Source organism: Scyliorhinus canicula, chromosome 12 (genome assembly GCF_902713615.1).
Source record: "Scyliorhinus canicula chromosome 12, sScyCan1.1, whole genome shotgun sequence".
NCBI classification, from domain to species: Eukaryota; Metazoa; Chordata; class Chondrichthyes; order Carcharhiniformes; family Scyliorhinidae; genus Scyliorhinus; species Scyliorhinus canicula.
The window spans coordinates 147,291,636-147,308,401 of record NC_052157.1 but is presented as its reverse complement, the minus strand read 5'-3'; the positions used below and the strand labels follow the sequence as shown (position 1 = coordinate 147,308,401).

The 16,766-nt window shown below is 50.0% G+C and overlaps 1 protein-coding gene across 11 annotated transcripts in view; it reads left to right on the top strand.

The window, feature by feature from the left end:
- Positions 1-16,766, top strand: part of rap1gap2a (RAP1 GTPase activating protein 2a) — a 499,188-nt gene that overhangs the window by 308,342 nt on the left and 174,080 nt on the right. For 2 of the 11 annotated variants that reach the window (XM_038814448.1, XM_038814442.1), the window contains exon 1: positions 14,743-15,360. The exons of the other annotated variants lie outside the window; for them this stretch is intronic. In XM_038814448.1, the coding sequence (XP_038670376.1) occupies positions 15,257-15,360 (104 nt within the window). In that variant the 5' untranslated portion in view covers positions 14,743-15,256. Of the gene's footprint in view, positions 1-14,742; positions 15,361-16,766 lie in introns of those variants that run through there. 11 annotated transcript variants of the gene reach the window in all.

Below are 16,766 nucleotides of genomic sequence, written 5' to 3'. Positions count from 1 at the left end.
CACACTCAGCCACACACTCGCACACACGCTCACAGACACACACACGCTCACAGACACACACACTCGCGCACACACACACACACACTCACGGACTCACACACACACTCAGATACACACACTCGGACATACACACATGAATACACACACACACATGCATGCGCACACACTTACACACTCTCATACAAGCACACGCTCACAAATTCAAATTCACAAACATCTCTTCACTGGAAAGGTTGCAAATCTTTGAAAGTGCCTGACCCAGGGAGCTGTGGATACCTCAATCATAGAATATATTCAAGACAGATATCGCTAGATTTTTGAAAACTAAATGAATTAAGGAATGTGGGGATGGTTCGGGGAGGTGAAATTAAGGCAGAACATCAGCCACGTCGCATTGAGTGGCGCAGCAGATTCAAAGGGGCGAACAGCTTGCTCCTGTGCTTTTATCGAATGCTCGGAAAATGTCACACTCCCCATCAAGAAAAATCAATAGATAATGCTGTCACACCCAAGGCCATTGATATTAATGAGCAATGCTGTCACAGTAAACCTTGTTGATATTACTTGCTGCATAGGTAATCCGCCTTTAACATTGTTTGTTTTCACCTCCCTCAACGTTCATGCAAACAAACATGGCTGAAAGACAAACCATTTAGTCTGACTAACAATGATCTAGAACACAGCAAAGCCACTGAACAAATCATAAAAAAAATCTTAATTGGGTGTTGGGCTGCTGGGATTATGAACATCGTACAGTGAAAAATGACACTCAACAGCTTTAAGCAGTGCTTCAATCTTGGCAGATATTTTACAGGAACGGTCTCTCGTTTAAATGATTGCAAGAAATATCTCTTTTATCATCTGTTTTAATGAATTTGCACCTTCAGTATGAGCACAGACTGTTCTACATCCCCATCTCCTGCGATCAGTCCATTTTGTGAACCGTTGTTAAGCCATTGTGAAAAACACAAGAAAAGTCACCATTGAACTTTTTAAAAAATGTACTTTCAAAGAGACATCGGCATAATAGTTCTCCCCAGCTCAGCATGTGCTGAGGTGACGTCAGTGCCGAGCAGTTTATTGGGAAATCAACAGTCTCTATGGCAGTGGTTTTATTAATATCATTTTTCTTGTTATCAAAACACCTGCAGTTTAATAGGAAGCATCGGGTTTAATTCCATTTACTATGTCAGAAATGGTTATGAATTCTGATGAAATAACTCTGGAGATGGGCCTGGAATAATATCCTTGCAACCTTCTGCTTAGTTGTGGTGATAATCAGATCAGCTTCGGGTTTGAGCATCTGGTAGATCCAGCCCTGCTGCTTTATACTACAGCAGGTGGAAAGATATCGCTGCCAAAATCAGAAATAAAAGGGATAAAGAAGCTCGTCCCTTCCACCTCAAACTGCTTTAGCACCACCATTTTTACTGCCTTTACAGACGGGTCAGTCAGAAGGGAGGGTATGGGGAGAACATGCTGTCCCACTTCTTGCTCAACGGTCAAGCACTCCCCAAGTCAAGAACAACCTGATCCAGATGTGGAGTCAAGTCAGACTCCACTCCACAATGGGCTAATCCTAACCCTAAAACAGCATTGACACCAATCATGGTGTTTCCACTTCACAGGGCAGCACGGTGGTGCAGTGGGTTAGCCCTGCAGCCTCACTGCGCTGAGGTCCCAGGTTCGATCCCGGCTCTGGGTCACTGTCTGTGTGGAGTTTGCACATTCTCCCCGTGTTTGCGTGGCTTTTGCCCCCACAACCCAAAGATGTGCAGGCTAGGTGGATGGGCCCCGCTAAATTGCCCCTTAATTGGAAAAAATGAATTGGGTACTCTAAAAAAAATTTTAAATGATGTTTCCACTTTACATACCATTCCATTTCATTGTTAACGGTGTCAACGTCTTATCAATTACATTGTTACGGTGTGTTAATGTCAATTACATTGTGAGGTTAAGAGAAACAGGTAATGGGTATTGTTTGTCTTTCAACACATATAAATAGAGGATATTTCAGTGACCGGTGGGCACCATGGGGGACTGAGGGCATTATAATAATCTTTATTGTCACAAGTAGACTTATATTAACACTACAATGAAGTTACAGTGAAAAGCGCCCCCGTCGCCACATTCTGGCGCCTGTTCGGGTACACAGAGGGAGAATTCAGAATGTCCAAATTACCCAACAGCATGGGCGGGATTCTCCTGTCCGGGAACTAAGTCCCCAGGCTGGCGGGAAAACCGGCACCAACCACTCCGGCATCAACAGCCCCTGAAAGTGCGGAATCCTCTGCACTTTCGGGGGCTAGGTGGACGCCAGAGGGGTTGGCGCCGTGCCAGCCAGCGCCGGAGGGACTGCACGAGTTAGCGCATGCGCCGAAGGGTCGGCGTGATTTCGTGCATGCGTGGAACCGCTGCCATGGTTCCGCGCATGCGCAGACCGGCCGGCGTATTCTGGCACATGCGCAGGTGGTTGTCTTCTCCACGCTGGCCATGGCGGAGCGCTACAGGGGCCGCGCGGAAGGAAGAGTGCCCCCATGGCACAGGCCCACCCGCAGATCGGTAGGCCCCATTCGCAGGCCAGGCCACCGTGGGGGCCCCCCACCCGGGTCGGTCCCCCCGTTTCCCCCCCCCCTCCCCTCACCCCCCGAGGACCACCCCGGTCGACTTACCTTCCAGGTCCCACCGTGTGGGACCATGTCTAATCCACGCCGGCGGGACTGGCCAGAAACGGACGGCTGCTCGGCCCATCGGAGGGGCCGCTGCCAATGGCCCCCGACTGGCATGGCGTGAACCCCGCCCCCCGCCCGAAAACCGGCGCCGGTGAATACGACACCTGGCGTCGGATCAGCGTGGCGGGATTCGCACGCCCCCAATCCGAGGATTTTCCGACCCGGCGGGGGATCGGAGAATCCCGATGCATGTCTTTCGGGACTTGTGGGAGGAAACCGGAGGAAACCCTGACAGACACGGAGAGAAACTGCAGGCTCCACACAGACAGTGAGCTAAGCTGGGAATCGAACCTGGGACCCTGGTGCTGTGATCACCCCCCCGGTAATTACATTTTGGTTTGATTGAGTAAGTATCCAACTGACATTTTATTTTAGTCACAGGTGCTTCATCTCTGTCATTTTTGTTTAATTTGGTGATTATTGTTTATCCATAAATCTGGTGCGGAGGGGAGTGGGACAGGAGGAGGACCTCCTTGTAAGGCCGCTCCTGGACCTGATCAAGGTGGCCATTATCGGGTCCACTTTTAAAAATAATTAATTTAGAGTGTCCAATTCATTTTTTTCCAGTCAAGGGGCAATTTAGCATAGCCAATCCACCCACCCTGCACATCTTTGGGTTGTGGGGGTGAAACCCACGCAAACACGGGGAGAATGTGCAAACTCCACACGGACAGTGACCCAGAGCCGGGAAGAAACCTGGGACCTCGGCTATCCACTGCGCCACCGTGCAGCCCAATCGGGTCCACTTTTGACTGGCTACTGCTCCACCCTTTCCTGCTGACCCTTCCTCCCATCCTTGGTCATCCTCCACGCAACGTGCACTGATACCAACCAGTCTCCAGCTTAGACTGGTACTTACAGACCCTCCCCAAAGGCGACAATGCAGCCGCAACTCGCCATTAATCAAAGAAGTCGGCCTCGACATGTGCACGCTGCTTATGTTCGGTCGTTAAAGTGAACATTCTAATTTCTCGCTAGTGGGGAGGGTTGGACTTCATTCTGGCAAGGCGGCCTTTCGCTGAGCATGAATGAGGTGCTGAGGCATGCAGAAGGGCTTCCTGACATTGATCGTCGGGATGCTCGATCTACCTTTAAAGTCTTGAGAACAGGTTTATCCCATCACCGGGAAACCAATTTTTGGCCTCACGCCAAATTAAGTTCCCCCCTCCTGCCAGCGTCCCACTATTGGTGGGACTGTTAGATCCAATCCAAAATCTCATTGGCAGACACCCATGCAACCCACAACGAAAGAACCTGGACCTCTATAGAGTACTGGACTATCTAACTCGACAAAACAGGACCAACGGCAAAATGAAACCTTGACAAGGGACTGGTTCTGTTGCTGTTGATCAAAGGCTATGATGTGGAAATTGCCGGCTTTGGACTGGGGTGAGCCCAGTCAGAAGTCTGACAACACCAGGTTAAAGTCCAACAGATTTGTTTCAAATCACTAGCTTTCGGAGCACAGCTCCTTCATAATGTCATGAGAGAGTCCCTTTAAGAAAAGTGTGTTTGATCAAATGGCCGCAGTGATGTCAGTGTGTAGATGGAGCTGGGCTGTCTGTCGGTCTTTCACTTTCGTTTTGAGCTGGCAGCTGCAGAGTGTTTTTTGGTTTCATTTTCAGAGGTGAAGGGCTGCATTCACAGCAAGAAGATGTTATGATCTCTCTCTCTCTGCAATCTAAAGATCGGTCAGCATGGTAGCACAAGTGGATAGCACTGTGGCTTCACAGCGCCAGGGTCCCAGGTTCGATTCCCCGCTGGGTCACTGTCTGTGTGGAGTCTGCACGTTCTCCCCGTGTCTGCGTGGGTTTCCTCTGGGTGCTCCAGTTTCCTCCCACCGACCAAAGACGTGCAGGTTAGGTGCATTGGCCTTGATAAATTGCCCTTAGTGTCTAAAAAGGTTAGGAGGGGTTATTGGGTTACGGGGATAGGGTGGAAATGAGGGCTTGGGTGGGTCGGTGCAGACTTGAGGGGTTGAATGGCCTCCTTCTGCACTGTATGTTCTATATGTTCTATCACTTGATAGAATACCTGTTTTTGTAGATAATCTAAACCTGCTGTCTTTATTTTAAAAGGGCTTAACTTATGGATGTTGTTTGGAAAGTTATTAAGGGTTATCTATAGAGTATTGTATCTTTTTGGGGGGTGGTCAGGATTGGTAGTTGATAAACTGTTTACTGTGTGTTTATAAAATGTTAACTGGACTCATAGAATAAACATTGTTTTGTTTAAAACATACTTTAGCTCTCTGTTGCATCACACCTGTAAAGTGGGCCCTGTGCTCCCCATAACCAAAATCTATTTAAAGTTGTGAGTCAGGTGAACTCCATGATATACTTTGGTGTTCTCTGAACCCTGGCCCATAATAATAAGGTCAAAGGCTACAAAGTGGTAAATCTGGCTCACCAGATGCTCACTTAAGACTGGGTCCTCTGCAAATATGTAAAACAAAGAGGATCCGAGAAGCTCTAGATACCTTTTCTTTCTCAGTTTCATGCAGAAAGGACTTCAGTTATTAACGTCCTCAAATAACATGCATCATTATGTCGTGTTAACACGACAGAAACATTCCATTTAGCCCATAAGTGCCTCGCTGGTGTTTATGTTGCAAATGAGCTCCCTCTCAGCCTCTTTATTGAACCAACATATTCTTCCATTCCAAAGTAAAAACAAAATATGCTCTCAAAATTCAGCAAGTCTGGCAGCATCTGTGGAGAGAGAAAAACAGAGTTAATGTTCCAACTCCATATGACTTGAAATGTTTGATCAGATTTTTAAAAACCCGGGTCCGTTCTGGGCGGGAACCGAGGGGTGGTTTCCAGCGGTAACGACCCTGCTATTGAACGGCACCCTGTTTTTTTCACAGCCCCCAGTGGGGGAATGCCCGCCCAGGCCTCCCTTGGCGTTATTCCGTCGGACACACGCAGCACCGACCGGCAACTCCGAGCCGGTGTGTCCCAAGGGTCTTGGCAGCTTTGGAGCTCTGATGAGCGGAGCACCTCAGTGCAGGAAAAGATCAGGATTCCATTTTTAAATGGCGTCCCGATTTCCCGACCACCCCCCCCCCCCCCCCCCCCCCCCCCCCCCGGACCAACGTCCCAACTCACCTGTTGGGAGGGGAGTCGTCGAGCCCCCAGGCATCCAATCGCATACCGGCAGGGCACCTCTGGGCCCGATCCACAATGCGGGCAAAATGCCATCTTGGCATTACCAGCCTGGCACCCTGGCAGTGCCTCTGCCAGCCTGGCAGAGTCACCTGGACACCCTGGCAGTGCCAGGCTGGCACCCTGGTGGGAATGACAGGGTGTCTGGTTGGCACCAGCGGTGCCAGAATGCCAGCCTGGCCACAGGCTGACCATCGTCTGGGATAAGTCTGGTAAATCGCGCCCATTGATTCTGTTTCTTTCCTCACAGATGGTGCCAGACCTGCCGAGTTTTTCCAGCATTTTCTGTTGTTATTTCCGATTTCCAGCATCCACAGTATTTTTCCTTTTATTACCCTTCTATTCCTTTCCACTTCATGCGTGTAGCTGGCTTCCCCTTCACAGAATCACTGCTGTACAAAAGGAGGCCATTCGGCCTGTTCGGTCTGTACTGGCTCTCTGAAAGACCATTCTACCTAATCCCACTCCCCTGCCTTATCCCTTTTCAGACAGCAATATCTCGATCGAACCTCCCTCCATAATCCTCTCAGGATGTGTGTTCCAGTCTCCAGACACACTCTGAGTCAAAAACTGTTTCCTCTCATCACTTCTACTCCTTCTGCCCATTATTTTGAATCTGTGTCCTCTAGTTCTTGGTGTACTCTTGAGATAATAGCTTCTCACTGATTACCCAGTCCATACTCCACAGGATCCTGAATACCTCTATCAATTGTCCTCTCAGCTTTTTTTTCTCTAAGGAAAACATAGAAACAGAGAAACTAGGTGCAGTGCGGCCCGGTAGCACAATGGTTAGCACTGTTGCTACACAGCTCCAGGGTCCCAGGATCGATTCCCGGCTTGGGTTACTGTCTGTGCGGAGTCTGCACGTTTTCCCCGTGTCTGCGTGGGTTTCCTCCGGGTGCTCCGGTTTCCTCCCACAGTCCAAAGATGTGCAGGTTAGGTGGATTGACCGTGATAAATTGCCCTTAGTGCCCAAAAAAGGTTAGCTGGGGTTAGGGATAGGGTGGAGGTGTGGGCTTAGGTAGAGTGCTCTTTCCAAGGGCCGGTGCAGACTCGATGGCCTCCTTCTGCACTGTAAATTCTAAATTCAATGGGGTTTAGGCCATTCAGCCCTTCGAGCCTGCACCACCATTCATTATGATCACGGCTGATCACCCAACTCAGTGACCTGGTCCCGCTTCCCCCCCCCCCCCCCATATCCTTTCATCCCTTTAGCCCCAAGAACTATATCTAACTCCTTCATTTTTTTTTCTTTTAAATTTAGAGTACCCAATTCATTTTTTCCAATTAAGGGGCAATTTAGCGTGGCCAATCCACCTACTTTGCACATCTTTGGGTTGTGGGAGTGAAACCCACGCAAACACGGAGAGAATGTGCAAACTCCACACGGTCAGTGACCCAGAGCCGGGATTGAACCTGGGACCTCAGTGCCGTGAGGCAGCAGGGCTAACCCACTGCGCCACCGTGCTGCCCTATCTAACTCCTTCATGAAAGAATGCAACGTTTTAGCCTCAACTGCTTTCTGTGGTTAGCGAATTCCACAGGTTCGACAATCTCTTGGTGAAGACATTTCTCCTCATCTCATTCTTTAATGGCTTATGCCGTATCCTTAGGCTGTGACACCTGGTCCTGGTGACTCCCCCCCCCCCATCTACATCTACCCAGACCCAACCTCTCACCATAGCTACAGTCGTTTATCTCTGGAATCATTCTTGTAAATCTCTCCAATACCTCCACTTCCTTCCTCAAGTATGGCGCCCAGAAGAGATGCAGGACTCCAGATGAGGCCTAACTAGTGTCTAATACAAGTTCAGCATGGTCTCCTTATTAAACCTTACTAAATTACTCAATGCCCCTATTCATAAAACCTAGAAAACCCTTAATTGCATGTAAACTGTTCACCTCAACTACTTCTTGTAGGAATGAGTTTCATATGAAATGAAATGAAAATCGCTTATTGTCACGAGTAGGCTTCAATTAAGTTACTGTGAAAAGCCCCTAGTCACCACATTCCGGCACCTGTCTGGGGAGGCTGGTACGGGAATCGAACCGTGCTGCTGGCTTGCTGGCTGCTGACTTGCTTGGTCTGCTTTAAAAGCCAGCGATTTAGCCGAGTGAGCTAAACCAGCCCCTTCTAACCACGATCTGGATAAAAAGGCTTGTCCTGAATTTCCTATTCAATTTATCAGTGATTATCGTATATATATGGCCCCCAATTCTGGTCCCCTCGATGAGTGGAAATATCTTTGTCGACCCTTTCATAATTTGGAGAGGACTGTATCGGATCGCGCCTCCATCTTCTCTCCAGCCTGTTCAGTGCTTCTTGTTAGCTCTAAGCTCAGTTCTGGGACCATTCTAGGAGGGGTTTTTTTAATACCTTCTCCGGTGCCTCAACATCTGTTACAAGTACATGCAGGTTGGCAAGCAGGAGTCTCACTCGCTGTCGGTGCAAATTAAAAAATTAACGGAAGCTCTTCCAAAGATTTCTCTTCTACGTCGACACAAACTCCACTCCCCTGTGCTCAGGAAATTTTGACTCAGAACCACAATCCATGGCCGAACTTCCGACTGCACCCCCCGAACTTATTTTTGCGCCCTGTCCTAACTTAGACTTGGTAAGTCTTGGCTTGTGAGTTCTCAGCTCAGGAATCATGTGCGGCATAAAAAGAACTGAAATGCCATGTTGCCAATGAACACCCCCTGCATTTCTTAATACACCCTGTTAGCTTCACGGTACGTTTGCTGATATATTTGTGTGTCAAACACAATAATTGGAGAGTCCGTGAGGAGCTTCAGTTCTTCTGGTACTGAAGGAAGAAAAATGAGAGGACTTGCATTTATGTAGCACCTTTGATGGCATCTGGAGGTGCCAAAGGGTTTTGCAGCCAATGAAGTGCTTCTGAAATATATTCATTGTTGTCACGCTGGGAGAGTGTCTTTGAACTTGCATACAGCAAGTATCAATGAGATAAACGACGAGGCCGTCTGTTTTATTTTCCAGCACTCGACAGAATTCCCCAGCTTTTCTTTCAGTTCATAAGACTATAAGACATAGGAACAGAATTAGGCCACTCGGCCCATCGAATCTGCTCCACCATTCAACCATGGCTGATATTTTTCTCATCCCCATTCTCCTGCCTTCTCCCCATAACCCCTGACCCCCTTATTAATCAAGAACCCGTCTGTCTCTGTCTTAAAGACACTCTGTGCTTTGGCCTCCACAGTCTTCGGCAGCAAAGAGTTCCACAGATTCACCACCCTCTGGCTGACGAAATTCCTCCTCATCTGTTTTTTTTAATTTAGAGTACACAATTCATTTTTTCCAATTAAGGGGCAATTTAGCATGGCCAATCCACCGCACTTGCACATTTTGGGGGGTTGTGGGGGCGAAACGCACGCATCTAACCAGAAAAGGCCAGAGCTCTGTTGAGATTGAGCCTGGTCACAGACGCCTCAATAAAAGAACGAAGTGTTATGGGAATCAAGCGGGAAGGTGGAGTTGAGGATTATTATTTCAGATCAGTCATGAGCTCTTTGAATGGTGGGGCAGACCCGATGGGCTGAATGGCCTATTTCTGCTCCTACGTCTTACAGACTTATGGGGCGAAATTCTCCGACCCCCACGACGGGTGGGAGAATAGCGGGAGGGCCTTCCCGACATTTTTGCTGCCCTCCCGCTATTCCCCCCCCCCCCCCCCCCCCGAAGTCCCGACCCGAATCGCTGCCGCCGTTTTTTTACGGCCGGCAGCGATTCTCAGCTGTTAGATGGGCCGAAGTCCCAGCCCTTTACGCCGTTTTCACGAACGGCAAACACACCTGGTCTTGCCGTTCGTGAAAACGGCGTCACAAACTCGCTATTAATAACCATGGCACCGATTGGCACGGCAGTACCACGGCCGTGCCAAGGGTGCCATGGGCCCGCGATCGGTGGGCACCGATCGCGGGCAGCGGGCCCGATGCCCGCGCACTACTTGTCCTTCCGCCGCCCCGCAGTATCCATTCGCGGGGCGGCTGAGGGGCAACCCGGCCCGCACATGCGCGGGTTTCGCGCAAAAACGCGATGACGTCACCCGCGCATGCGCGGGTTGGAGTATTCCAAACTGCGCATGCGCGGCTGACGTCATATGACGCATCAGCCGGCGCTAACTCCAGCAAGCGGGCTTAACGATTTTCGTTAAGCCCGTCTTGCCGGAGCCTACGGCGTCGGGCTGCTAGCCCCGACCGGGGACCAGAATCGGTCCCCGGTCGGGAAGGGGCGCGCTGCCGTAAAACCCGCCCGGGTTTTACGGCAGCTTTACGATTTCTCCCGTTTTGGGAGAATCTCGCCCATGGTTCCTGTGAAGTATCTTGCCAGGTATATATGGAAACTATTGTTGGTGTCCCGTAGCAACATTGCAGTGATGGAACACAAAGGGTTAATCCGCTGGTCAGTACAGAAATGTTTGGGAGGGCAGCAGAAGGGGTTAACTTTGCGAATTCCTAGGGCGGCATGTGGTGCAGTGGTTAGCACTGGGACTGCATGGCTGAGGACCCAGGTTCGATTCCCGGTCCTGGGTCACTGTCCGTGCGAAGTTTGCACATAGAACATAGAACATAGAACAGTACAGCACAGAACAGGCCCTTCGGCCCTCAATGTTGTGCCGAGCCATGATCACCCTACTCAAACCCACGTATCCACCCTATACCTGTAACCCAACAACCCCCCCCCAACCTTACTTTTATTAGGACACTACAGGCAATTTAGCATGGCCAATCCACCTAACCCGCACATCTTTGGACTGTGGGAGGAAACCGGAGCACCCGGAGGAAACCCACGCACACAGGGGGAGGACGTGCAGACTCCACACTGACAGTGACACAGCCGGGAATCGAACCTGGGACCCTGGAGCTGTGAAGCATTTATGCTAACCACCATGCTACCCTGCTGCCTTTTTTTTTAAAACAAATATGGCACAACCTTAGAACAGTACAGCACAGAACAGGCCCTTCGGCCCTCAATGTTGTGCCGAGCAATGATCACCTACTCAAACCCACGTATCCACCCTATACCCGTAACCCAACAACCCCCCCTCAACCTTACTTTTTAGGACACTACGGGCAACCTAGCATGGCCAATCCACCCAACCCGCACATCTTTGGACTGTGGGAGGAAACTGGAGCACCCGGAGGAAACCCACGCACACACAGGGAGGACGTGCAGACTCCACACAGACAGTGACCCAGCCGGGAATCGAACCTGGGACCCTGGAGCCGCGAAGCATTTATGCTGACCACCATGCTACCATGCTGCACCATGCTCCCCATGTCTGCATGGGTTTCACCCCCATAACCCAAAGATGTGCTGCTTAGGTGGATTGGCTATGCTAAATTGCACCTTAATTGGAAAAATAAAAATAATTGGCTTCTCTAAATTTGAAAAAAACTTTGTGAATTCCTCTGTGCCTAAGAGAGGAGAGACAGGATCGAGATTTTTCAGGCTTCCAGATTGGTTTTTAATCCTGTTCAGAGTCGATTTGACCAGAAATTACTTGCCTGAAATGATGTCTTCATCCCGTTCCGATTTCCGTACACCAGACACCTTCTTCTGCACCTGGCTGAGTTTTCAATCTCAAAACCTGACAGGCGGGAAGGCCTAATGTTCACAGGAAAACTCCACTCACCGGACATTCCGGTTTGACAAGGGTACTTTGGCTTTGCTGTAACCAGGTACCCTTGTCTTTCTGCAGTCTTAATGTCTTTAGAATCAATGTGCTGGAGTCTACCGCAAGCATCTCTTTTTCTTCCTCATTCTCAGAGCATCCAGAGAAGCAACTCCGCCCAGTCTAGACCGATTTTGACAAAAATTTAACCCTCTGCTGCATTACCCGGCAAAGCTGTACAAGCTCGTTTTACAGAATTGCTCCTGTTAGTTTGGGTGTGAGGATTTGATCGTGTTCAACCTGATGTCGGATTTAGAAAGAGCTCCTGATCTCCTTTCTGAGCATCAGTGATACAATTTTTTTTAAAGGGGGAATTGCCTCAGTTTTGACCAACTGCCTTGTTTGACCACTTTCAGTATTTGACCATCAAACTCTCGAAATCCTGTGAAGAGGTTTCGCTCCTCTTCACAAACTGTTTGGAATTAAACATAACTCCACTGACACGAACGCTGGATCATAACTGAGTGCCGGACATCAGAGCTTTCCATCTGGGAAATCCCTGTAGGTCCAAGGGGAGGTGTTGGGGATGCAGCCAGGGGTTTTTTTTTTGGGGGGGGGGGAGCAGAGAGGAAGCTTGAGAGTGCAAGGAGCAGCCTGGTGGGTGCTGGAGACAAGGTTGAAGGTGCGGGGAGAGAGGAACTTGTAAGTATGGGCCTGGGGCTTGTGGGTGCAGAGAGGGTCTTGCATGTGCAAGAGATAGGCACGGTAACATAGTGGGTAGCACTGTTGTTTCATAGCGCCAGGGCCCCAGGTTCGATTTCCAGTTTGGGTCACTGTCTGCGGAGTCTGCACGTTCTCCCCGTGTCTGTGTGCGTTTCATCTGGGTGCTCCGGTTTCCTCCCACTAATCCCGAAGGACGTGCTGTTAGGTGGATTGGACATTCTGAATTCTCCCTCCGTGTACCCGAACAGACACCAGAATGTGGTGGCTAGGCCGGGGCTTTTCACGGTAACTTCATTGCAGTGTTAATGTAAGCCTACTTGTGACAGTAAAGATTATTATAGATAGGCACGGAGGAGGGACTCATAGAAATGGGAGGGAAGGGCCACTAGGTACGAGGGATGGGGCTGGAATGTTAGGTTCAGTGGTGCAGTTGGCTGTGTAGGGAGAGGTTATTAGGGACTTCTAGATGTTGAGGACAGGCCTGCAATTGCCTCAGCTTTGTAGATCAAGAGAGGGGTTTGGCGTGGTGGGAAGAGGCTTGCTGGTGTGGGGGGATTATCGATTCAGACAGATAGGGTTATAAATGCAGGGAGGGTCCAGTAGGTGTAGGTGGAGGTGCCACCACTATGAAGCTCAATGGAAACTTCAGTGATAGGCTGAAACTAGTGTCCAGGTTATTATAACTGGAACCTGCCCAGAACAGTTAAGGAATTGGGTACTACAAATATGCGCAGGGTTAATATCCCTTTATGCGGATCAGCTGTTCAAATTACACGGTATCGGATCCGTATGCAACATTTGATTGCATATCTATGTTGTCAATCTTACAGGCACTGCATTTTTGTGTAACCCCCTCTCCAGGATCCGCACACATGTACCTCCCCATGAAGGAGGCTGATTCAGGGTTCTGTGGGAGCCAGTCAGCCTGGGCACCGGCTACCCTCTGGTTCCTTCTGCCACATCGTTTCACCTACCAGCCTTGCCAATGACACGTCAGCCGGTTATTAGCCATGGGGGTTGTCACAGTAGAGTTCGAGCCCCTCGGCTCACCATCTCCCCGCACAAGAGCACGTGCACTGCTAGGCAGGGCATCACTGGGTTGGGACCAGGTGCCCAGCCCCATCTTTAATGACCCAATTTAGCACCTTGCAAACAAAGCAAATTGGTGGCTATAAAGTTCCAATTTAGCCAGCCAGCGCTCGCTGCGAGTTCACCCTTTACCGAGAGCTGCCCTCCTCCTATTTTTGTTCAATTTTCTGAATTCTCTGTCCGCTTCAGTGATTAGGATTTTTCAGTCTCTGGTTACTGATAGTGAGAGCCCAAGGTTTTTTTTAATGTAAAGTTAGCGTGCCCAATTAATTTTTTCCAATTAAGGGGCAATTTAACGTGGCCAATCAACCTACCCTGCACATCTTTGGGTTGTGGGGGCGAAACCCACGCAGACACGGGGAGAATGTACAAACACCACACGGACCGTGACCCAGGGCCGGGATCGAACCTAGTACCTCGCTGCCGTGAGACAGCAGGGCTAACCCACTGCGCCACCGTGCTGCCACCAAGGTTTTATTTTGATCTGTCAGCCTGATAGAAAGAGGTTCAGGCCATCCAGACCCACTAATTATAAAACCAAAACAAAAATAGGAGCAGGAGCAGGTTACTCAGCCCTTCAAGCCTCCATCATTCAGTATGATGATGGCTTATCTGTATCTCAGTCCCGTAACCCTGCCTTGTTACTGTAATCCTTCATGCACTTGCTGTGGGTTTCCTCCGGGTGCTCCGGTTTCCTCCCGCAGTCCAAAAAGTGCAGGTTAGGTGGATTGGCCATGATAAATTGCCGTTAGTGACCAAAAAGGTTAGGAGGGATTATTGGGTTGCGGGGATGGGGTGGAAGTGTGGGTCGGTGCAGACTCCATGGGCCAGGTGGCCTCCTTCTGCACTGTATCTTCTATGTTCTGACAAACCACCCAGCAAGGGGCTGGTTTAGCTCACTGAGCTAAATCGCTGGCTTTTAAAGCAGGCCAGCAGCACGGCTCGATTCCCGTACCAGCCTCCCCGGACAGGCGCCAGAATGCGGCGACTCGGGGCTTTTCACAGTAACTTCATTGAAGCCTACTCCTGACAATAAGCGATTTTCATTTCATTTTCATTTCAATCTCAGTTACTGAAACTTTCCGTCAATGCACCCCTGCTCCCCCGGCACTGCCCTCTCCCCTGACACCAGCAGCTTTTGTGAGGGAGAGTCCCAGATTTCCTTGACCCCCCCCCCCCCCCCCCCCCCCCCCTTGCCTTGCAAAATGTTGACAAACAGGAGAACCGTCTTTTTTAACCCTCCGACTGGCATTAATGAAGCAGATCCGAGCTACGAGCAAGTGGAAGGGGTAGACGGGAGGGCGGAGCCTCCACAGTTGTCAAGTCGTCATGACAACACACACACACAGGCGGGAAGTATATATGAGGCATAGGTAGGGAAAAATCCTGGAGCCTGAGTAAGCCGGGGCATATGGACCAGCGCGGAAGCTGTGGAACAATTTGTGCGCTGAAGCCTTTTAAATGGTGACAACTCCTGTGAGAGGGTGGGGAGAGGAGGAGGTGGGCAGCTGGATCAGGGCGGGATACACCTGCAGGAGCAAATGTGTTTTGAGGAGCTGAGGGATGTTTCAGCTGACAGCGGTGGCGGCCGCGGACACAGTTAAACCCGCCGAGGAAGGGAACACATCACACCGCCGCCTCCCAATAGGCAAACCCCTCTGCTGGCTGCCGACCCCAGGACGCCGGAGACAAACAGCTGCAGCTGCCGGCGAGCCAGCCAGGTGACTTGAAGGTCACTGGAGCTGGGGGAAGAGAGAGCGAGGAGCAAACACATCAAAATCACCTGACGGGGGAACGGGAGTCCCCGGGGCAGGACCCGGAGCCAGAGACTGGTTTCCAGGCCAGGGTGACAGCTGGGAGGACCAAGTCAAAAACTGAGGCAGCAGCCCAGCGCGCTGACACGGACATGGCTGAAAAGAGCGAAAGGGTACCCTCAAAGAAAGCAGGCCTCCGAGCTGCTGTGGTACTGATAGGGTTACTGCACAGATCCCGAAAGGAAAAGATCAGAAGGTACACTTTGCTTTTCATCCCAGTCCTGCCGTACCAATTCCTTAACTGCTTAAGTGCCAGTGGTAAGTGCAGTGGGGTGCCAGTTGAGGGTAAACTTATGAAAGTGACATTGCCCGTGCAAAGTGCAATATAAAAGTGCATTGCAAACATAGGATTGTGCTCACCAACTATATGTTTGGCCAGGGGCTGGTTTAGCCCAGGGCTTTGAAGGCAGGCCAGTGTAGTGGGGTGCCAGTTGAGGGTCAGCAGGCCAGCAGCACGGTTCAATTCCCGTACCAGCCTCCCCGAACAGACGCCGGAATGTGGCGACTAGGGGCTTTTCACAGTAACTTCAGTTGAAGCCTACTTGTGACAGTAAGCGATTTTCATTTCAATTCAGTTGGGCCCTATAATCACAAACTTGATAATTATTTTGTATCAACATTGAAAGGGTTACCATCGCCCTGGATTGGAATAAGTGTTTGGTGAGTCTCTTAGTTGTTAGAAGAGACATAGGTCATAGTCACCACGGTGACACCTGCAGTGATGAGTTTTGGCAAGAATCGCACCCAAGTGTCTGCAAACAAACGTGGGGAGGGGTTCAAGTTTGCTAGTTTTCTAGGCAGCACGGTAGCACAAGTGGATAGCACTGTGGCTTCACAGCGCCAGGGTCCCAGGTTTGATCCCCCCGCTGGGTCACTGTCTGCGGAGTCTGCACGTTCTCCCCGTGTCTGCGGAGTCTGCATGTTCTCCTCGTGTCTGCACGGGTTTCCACCGGGTGCTCCGGTTTCCTCCCACAGTCAAAAGACGTGCCGGTTAGGTGGACTGGCCATGATAAATTGCCCTTAGTGACCAAAAGGGTTGGGAGGGGTTGTTGGGTTGCCGGGATAGGGTGGAAGTGAGGGCTTGGGTAGGTCAGTGCAGACTCGATGGGCCGAGTGGCCTCCTTCTGCACTGTATGTTCTATGTTCTTTCATGCAGACAGTGCTATGTTAACTTGGTTACATTTCGCTAGATATGCTGTCAGGATGGCAGTAACTTGGCTGCGTGACTTTTAGTGACATGCAGCAGTATTAACATTGTGGTAAGGCATTCAAACATGGAGAAAGAACTTGCAGCAGTTTGCATTTACATAGCATCTGTGATGTAAGTAGATAGTGTGACAGGCATTACAGGCTTGGGGGTCTGTGCTCTTGAATAGAATATTGTCCCCAATGGTGCCTCTTTTGAATAGATGCATGTAATATCAAATTAGGAGCACATTTGGTGTATTTATGAGGTGTATGTGGTGTAGTGGAACTTTGGAGTTGCAGAGAGCCAGCTGGCTTTTCTCAATTCTGTAGCGGCTTGGCATAAATTAGCAAACCGATAACATATAACTGATTATCTCATGTGCGGTTGTGGGAAAGTACACAAGATAGCATTGG